Genomic DNA, 8,413 nt, shown 5'->3' with positions numbered 1-8,413 from the left:
TACAATCATAACCAGGGCAAGGAAATTAGAGCTCTAAGTGGGTTGAATCTGATTTAGTAATAAGTCAATTTAATCACTAATGACTTCAAACACAGATTTTACAAGGTGATCAATGGCAGTATAACAATGATCGATCAATAGCATTGCGTTTAATTGGATTTTTATGGGTATAATATAGTTTTTCAGAATTAATGTACCATTGCATTGCTTTGTTATTTTTTTAACTCAATTTTTTTAGAAGAAATGATGCTTCAAAATGCTAGTTGGTCTTTGAAATATTGTTTTAAGGGCACGTTAATAAAAATTAAAATGAAAAATTAAATGCTTACTTTTAGTAATTGAATTTCTGATTTTGTTCCAGTTATTTGGCCATGTGTTTTTAAAAACTGTATCTACACAGGGGAAAAAAACCCACATTCTTCATATTTCATGGTAACGAGGAGACAAAATATCAAAGAGTAAGAGGGAGCATATACTGCTCTGAATATGAATCGTGAGTAGCTGAGGAACTCCCGTTCCTCAGCAGTTTGACATAGTAATCTTCCCTCGAAGTAATCTCCTTGTCCCATGTGTCCTGCTTTAATCTATCAGTATTTCTGCAGTGTGCAGCAAGAAATTGATTTTCAGTAATTTTAATGGCTGAATAACTGGTCCTGTCCCAGAGTGTTTTTTCGCATTTGCAGTGGCCAATGTGGTAACTGAAGTCAGTGTTCTGGATAATAGGTTTCATTAGTTTTGATGCCTGAGGTAAAAAAGCAGTAGGTGGGAATAAAGACTGTTTTTGATGTCTAGACGTTCATTTCAGCTGTTGCTGCAATATGATACATTAAAAGGAAATATGTAACATAGCTCTGAGGAAATATGTATTCTTTGAAACTAATTCTACTTTTAAACTGCGTAAGGCGGTGTGACCTGAATTATTAAAATGTGGGTGGCTGAATTTCTTAAAGGTATAACTATCTCTGCAATGCCGACACAGTCTCAACTTGCTTTCTCTCCTTCCTTCCTATATTTCTTTTAAGTAAAATATGTCAGTTTGGTCACTGAAGCAGAACAGAGATCTTATTATCTTTCCAGTATCTCTGCTGGGAGACGTAAAATTATTGAAGTATTTGCTTTGATATTTTGCTGTGACTTCTCTCCTTGAAATTTTTATAATGGTTCTTTTTTTTTTTTTTTTCTGAGAACATGGCTGGCTTCATAAAAATCATTGGACACTTTGAAGACCTTAATATATCTGACTTGAAAATAAAAAAGACCCCAAGCCAACTAAGCTGCTCATTAATCTGTGTTTAAATTATAAATTTCCAGTGTAAGTCTAAATTACTGTAGTTGCATTTAATTCTTCTACCATCTGATCTGCAAGGATAAACTTAAAAATCAGCACAAACGTACTGTTCACTTTTGGAACCTATAAAAATGACAATAAACATTTAAAAACTTTGTATGTGAAGGGTATTGATTCCCATTCTGTATGGAGACTAGCAGTGAGAATTAGCACCTCAGTCATAATCCATTATGATAAGAGCGAAATACACCTTTTTTTTTGCATTTCCTGCTAATAATATCTTGGCAATGAGAAAATAAAAAGTACTTTCTATGTAAAGATTTGTTTGCAATTAAAAACCATTGCATTGTATTCTTTTTCAGGTGTCATAACCGAAAGGTTTTTTCCCTTATTCCTGTACACGCGTGTACATTGGATAGCGGTAATAGGCAGGTACACAGCTGTAACTGACTTTTGTTTTTACTACACAGGGCCCTTTCAGCTTACACAGAATTAATTTTTGCCGTTGTATCTGTTAAAACATTACAGCGATGTTTTATTAAAAAACATTACATCGGTGTTTTATTAACTTTCTATGAAAAATTTAATGAGTATTTATATTTTCACAATGACGCCTCTTCAGATAAATGAATAGAAAATTCTTGTACATAACTGGCTGTCTCAAGACTTTTTATCCGCCCCCCCCGAAGATACTGAAAATTTCACACTTCTTTTTGGATCCAGATGCTTCTTTAGTGCTGTCTGTCTCCACTGGATTTCAAGAGCATATATGGAGAATGATACAGTAAGGGCAGTTAGACTGGCTATCTCAACTAAGCATTTTATAGAATTACAGTTAACAGCAGAGATGATGTGACCTTATTTTCTTGGGGTTTTTTTCCGAGAATCCAGATTTTGATAGAGTATTAATAGACTTAGTTGTTTATTTTCGGAGGTGATTTCATTTTAAAAAAACCAAACAACAAAACACACACAGTAGTTGCTTATTTTGGTGAGAAGCATAGTGGTAAAGTTATCCCTCTACTGCAGGACAAACAGCGAGAAGGGGATGAGCTGCCTCTTTCACAAGAAAGTAAACGCTACTCCCAGTTGTCATCCGTGACTACTCTGGGATGTACACATGCTTAGATAAGGTAGTTACTGCAGACAGATAAATATATATATACACAGAGAGACAGAGATAGTTATCTATCTATGTAAATCTATCGCAGTCAAGGATCAGTAGATCTGACAGATCACACGGGTGAGAAGGAGCTTGGGCTCTTGGAGGTCATCCAGCCTGACGTCCTACTCAAAACAGGATTGCTGCAAACAACAGAGCGGATTAGTCACGGCTTTGTCTACCCAGGTCCTGGGAAGTGGTGACCCACGGTTTAGTCCCACCTGCTTTGCTGCCTCTCCAAAACTTTTGTCTCCTTTCTGGCTTCCGTGGAAGACAAAGTAGTTGCCTGCTCTGTCGTACTGTTTCTGTTACGAAAATTCAATCGTTGCTTGATTCTTCCCCTAAAAGTTTTCATTTCTGAAGGTGGCTTTCACAGCTGTTTTATAGTTTCAAATTTGTTGCCTCTAAAGAGAAATATTTCAACTAGAGTAATAGAAAATACCTTCAGGACAGGGTATAGGTGCTTGGCATAAGTATGTTTCTGAACCTGCCCGGCACCTGCTTTCTGTTAGCCGTCTGCCTGAAAATGCTGTCGGGCAGCACTGAGAGGCTGGTGAGGGCGTGCGTTGGAAGTGGTGAGTGTTAAAAGCATTCCAGATCATCGTGTAGACAGACAGAGACCAATGTATTATTGCCCGGTTCAATCTTCTATAAGGAATTTAAAATACTCTGCAAAAATCTAAAACCTAGTTACATTGTTACAGTGTGAGGAACGTTGCAATTCACAGGGATAGTTGTTTTGCCAAGTTCTGTTACTGATCACAATTCGCATCTTGAAATTGTAACTTGCTACAGTTATTTAAGTTCTTTTGGAGACCGGATTGGGAAGCCAGAGAGCAGAGGGGGAGTCAAATGCTGCAGTTTTAATTTTTTCTCCCTGATTCTACTGCAACAGACATATATACGTACTGTGAGCTGAACATTCTTAGTAGGATAAAGTAGAGGTAATGACAGTAAGTTTAGTGCATTAATATATCTGGGAATCAAAAGGCATTCTTTAGTATAGGAAAATGGTTCTGAATATGTCTTATGATATACTTCGAGTTCAATTTAATAGGGAAATATTTTTTTTTTGCACTTTATATCTAATTTATTTGAATGCTGAGTAATAAGAAAGCCAGTTTGGACAATTAGAATACTGAGGGATGATACCACTTCAGACTTTCCCCTTTTCCCTGTCCCACTCAACGGCTGCTCCTCAGCCAGTCTGGTCTCACTGGCAGCCCTGACCCTAGGGACTTACCTGCAACGACCTCCACCGCGAGGTAAACGGTGCTTTTCCCTGTTTTTCCTGGGCTTTGGGACGCACTGCCTTGCGTGGCCGTTCCTTCTCCTGAGTGTGGGCTAACCAGGAACCCAGCTGTGTTGCTGTGTAGAGAGGGGGAGCGCTGCCTGTTTCCGTTCCCTCCTTTGCAGTCCCTCCTGCCGGGATGCGTAGGTGTTGCATGTCACACCAGTCCTGGGGAGAGAGGGATCAGTTTGTGGAACAGTAATAGGATGGTGTAGCCCAAAGAGCAGCTGTGCCAGTCACAGCTAAGCAGGGCGGAAGAGTACAGGTAATGTCCAGTACCTAAAGAATTTGGTATTCAAATTATTGCGACTCTACAGAATATTACCTTATAAACAGTGTAAAGCAATACGATCTGATCTTATTTCTTCTGGAGACAGTGGCAAAATTGTACTTGCAGAAAATCGTTTTGAGAGAGAATATAAGCTCTTCCTGAATTGGATCCCATTAGTTTGTTGGGTGTACTTGGGAGTAGATAGTGAATTATGATTGAGAACATCAGAAGTGGCTGTGAGAAGTTTCCTGTAAAATCATGGAATAAATTCTTGTCTTTTCCACTTCGCATGAAGTTAATGGAGGTGCAGTACTGGCTTCTGCACAGGTGCTCTCATAGGATTAGGGTGAAACTGGAGAAGAACTCGGTGCTGTGTAGTAGTGAATTTCTTTTGACGTTTATGAATTCTGCCCCAAAAATGTGATTTTTGTTTAAATGTGGAGTTTTCATAGAAGTGAATTCGGGTGTGATCTCTCTCATACTGTAATATATAGCTGTTTACGTATTTGAGAATTGTGTAGTTTTTAAGCACGAGACTGTACCAGTTTGCAGTTTCTTAGGCTTCAGTAGTTCTGAACTATATAGAACTTATACACCAGTAGTTCTGAAAATGCATGGAGATTCCAAGGTTTCTTAAGAATCCTATTTTAAATGTGAAATCTGAGGCCATGTGAGTTCTATGCAGTGAACAGCTATGGGGCGTTACATACTCAATGTCAGTAAGGTTTTGCAAGCATTAAAGGGGCCTTTAATGGTTTTACAGGGGAAGATATTTGGCTCGTGCTTGTGCCCAAAAGCACATGTCTGCCTTTTCATTCTTCTGAGGAAGTAACTGCTATTCAATAAGGTGATTTAGGTACTAAAGCCCTGGATTTTTCATTCGGTAAAAGGAGAGAGACTCTGTTACCAATATTAGCATATCACAACATTACGCGTTCAAAAAATGTGCCTCTCCTTCTTTGAGGTTATATGACTTACTGGGAGAAGCAGCAGAATAACGAACAATGCTGGGTTTGAGGCTTTGAAGCTGTAGTTGAAGACTGCTGGCAATATTAGTATTTTTCATACAGCAGAAACTCCTTAGAAGCTTTACTTTAAACATGATTGTAGAGTAAACTATACTTAGATAATAATCTCTGCATGATAGACATGCTTCTGGAAGGCTTCATCCTTTCAGTTGGCCAAGGAGAGGGGTTAAGTATTCAGTTCTTAACATGCTGTAGAATTTTGTGTTTGCATTTCTAAAGATCTGCAGCGTATTCCTGTAAAATTGAACTGACAGAACTCAGATAATTAACAAATTCTTACTCCTTGACAAAGTTATTTAATCATCTGTTTTTACTCTGCAGTGGAGATTGCATCTTCTGGCTGAATAAGATTTAGAATCTGGTACGGGCGTACCAGAAGTAGTTTTACTCTGGTAGTTTTAGCATCCAAAAGCAATGGAATAAGGACAGCAGATGTTTTTGAGGCTTGTGTAGCCTTCAGGTACTCATTCAGGTGACTGGTTCGTGCTGCACTCCACTGAGGGATTTATTTTTTTTTAACTCTCTGAAATCTCTGCATTTTGGTATCAAGTTTACAGATTTTTGCTTTGGAATAAAAAAAACTGCAGTGTATTTCATGTTTGCTGTGTATTGTTTAAATTACAGTAGTTTAAGTCAGTACCATGGAGGAATTTCGCTTGAGTGTGTCAGTGAGAGGTTCAGGATAGTTGTTTAATGTTGTTTAAGTTATGTAAATGGATTTTACACCTTTAATGATTCACTTTGTTTCTTCATTGTCTGCACCTGCGGTTAAGTTTTAAAGGTAAAGGATCTCTCAGCAGTCATGGCAAAGAATGGTCACGAATTCCTCACCCTCCTACTTCAATATTGAATGCTACAAATGTGTTTGCTTTTATGCCTTTGTTTTTTCTTTTTTCTTTCAAAGTTGGTGTCTTCTGCAAATAAGGATTAAAACTACTTTGGCGATATCGGTAACAGTTGAAACGGTTTCATGAAACATGCTACTATTGAAAATTAAAGCTGCTGGAGTTATGTTTTGTATAATTGCTTGTATTTCCCTATTCTGAACATGTTGATATTTTCTGTTTTTGTAGTGGTGGAAGAAGGATTGTGGGAGAATGGACTTTCCTATGAGTGTAGGACCCTGCTCTTCAAAGCAATTCATAATCTTCTGGAAAGGTAAGAAAAACTCTATTGCACTCAAGTATTTCACTTCAAGATTTAAAATAATGCAGGATACATACAGACCATTTATATTATTATTGATCTTAAACCACATTTTTCTAGAGGTAGAACTTTAGTGCAAGAGATACAGGATAGAGGTGGATCTCTTAAGTCGTCGACTCTGGTAATGGATCATAAAATGCTGTGCAGACTAATTAAATGCTTATTCAAAGACTGATGTTGATATATTTCTGCTTACATTCTTGTTGGGGAGCTATTTCAAAAGAAAAAAAAAAGTTTTCACCTTCTTGGGGTGTTTATAGAGAATATGTTTACAGAGAATAATTGTATCTGACCTCCAACCCCTTTGATGAGGTTAAACAGTACATATCTTAAGAGATAACATTCAAAGATATTAACTGTGTTCTTCCAGTCATCCTAGTTATGTGCATGTTAAAATTTGACTTAATTTGTGCACGATATTCAGGGTGAGGTTTAACGGTTCCTGGCTCTGAGAGGCCTAATGTCTCTTAGCATTGCTTTCCTTTGTCTTGATCATGTGTGTGTATATGTATACGCACACACACAAACATATACATGAGACTTGACTGCAAAGTTATTCTGTGATTAGTTAATACACTTATGGCTTTTTCTTCTTAATGCAGCTATCAACTCTTAAGCTTAGTGAAGATTATCTTGTTATTAGGCCTTCAGCGTATGACATTGCATCTTGGACTACTGCATTTTCTTCTTTCTCTGTTCCTGCAGTTCTTCAGGTCGCCATCACCTGCCTGTATTATAGTTCAGTTCTTCTTTTTACAAATTGGGAGATCATCTCAGAATTAAGTGTCACTAGGCTATTCCCATTTTTTCTGAATTTATTATAATAACAACAACAAGAACAAATAAAATGCACCTCTCCTGTACCTTGCTGTTACAGTAATTTTGCGGAATGTAGCATTGAATATTTTTCAATTAGCTTATTTTCTGAAGGAAAAATACTTTTATCTTGTCTTATTTAGTATCCTATTTGCTTGCATGTAGATTTACTAGTAATGAGGTTTGCATTGTGCTCCTGAGGTGATGTTTCCAGGAGCTGTGGTACCTGTCCCCCCGGCCGTATCTGCTGGCGAGTGCAGTCTGAATGGCCGCCTGTGTGCATGTGCGTGGGTACAAGGACTAGTTGTTGTATTTCCCATTTTCTACCTCATCAGTCTTTTTGGGGGATTTTTACATTAGTAATAGACTACTTAGAGTGAATAAAAGTATAAAAATGAAATTCCCCATCTAGAATGTTCGCTAGTTCTTTTGCAGCTTTGCAGTATAAAAGGGAAAAATAATTTCATATGTGTTTATTAATCTGTGGTACCCAGCCAACTGACTTTTAAGTATGAACGTTAGTGAACACTTTTATTCATTGGACCTTTTTCAGCTTGTGAAGTAAATTTTTAATTATTTTAAAAAAAAAAAAAAAAACAAAACCAAACTTAATTGAAAGCAGTTGGCGGAGTTAGCGGAATCGTTGTGTCCAGCTGTGCCTGAAAAGTCTTCAGAGCTCTCCTTCTCGGGGCAGTGCCTTCGGATGGCAGGTGGTGGGCAGGCGCCGGGGCTTTGCCGGAGGCCTGGGCTGGGGCTGCCGGGGGCCGCCGTGACTGCTGCCGCGGCGGTGGTGGGCTCCCCGTGGGCTCTGCCGGCGGCGGCACCCTCGCTTCAGGGGGCTTCTGACGGAAAGCTTGTCAAGGCGGCTGAGGGCGACGGCCGACCGAAGGGCTATCCGATTACCTGCCTCATTTCTACAGTATTACAGCTGAATTTGGTTTATGTTATACACTTTTTGGGGTTTGGGTTTTGTGGTTGGGTTTTTTTTTTTTTTTTGCCATACCAAATCTTAAGTTAACATCCTAATTATTTCACTTAAAATGACAGCAATAAGTGTGTAGGCTTTCTTAAAAGAGAAATAACACTTTAATTTTTAAAGATCCATTTTATCCTGCGTTTAGGAACAGCTTGATTAATAATAAAGAAGTCTTGAATTTCTCTTTGATCTTACCAGAAGGTGGCAGGGCTGTTGCCTGCGCTTGAAGCTTTGGGTTTTTTTTTTTTTCACTTATTCTGCAGTCAGTGAAGGACAGATTTTCTCCTCTCGGAAAGCTCTTGTGTCCCACCAAGAGGTGATTTCCTCAGGAGGGCCGTTTGGCCCGCGGGGGCTCGGCTGGCCCGAGGGGCACTG

At 38.5% G+C, this 8,413-nt stretch overlaps 1 protein-coding gene across 1 annotated transcript in view; it reads left to right on the top strand.

Annotated features, from left to right (window-relative positions):
• MED13L (mediator complex subunit 13-like) overlaps positions 1 to 8,413 on the top strand; it is a 186,464-nt gene that overhangs the window by 72,782 nt on the left and 105,269 nt on the right. The window contains exon 3 of the mRNA XM_009886736.1: positions 6,114 to 6,198. Coding sequence (XP_009885038.1) covers positions 6,114 to 6,198 — 85 coding nt within the window. The remainder of the gene's footprint in view (positions 1 to 6,113; positions 6,199 to 8,413) is intronic.

This window comes from Charadrius vociferus, unplaced genomic scaffold (genome assembly GCF_000708025.1).
Source record: "Charadrius vociferus isolate BGI_N301 unplaced genomic scaffold, ASM70802v2 scaffold776, whole genome shotgun sequence".
Classification (NCBI taxonomy): domain Eukaryota; kingdom Metazoa; phylum Chordata; class Aves; order Charadriiformes; family Charadriidae; genus Charadrius; species Charadrius vociferus.
This window is presented reverse-complemented; position numbering and strand designations above follow the sequence as displayed.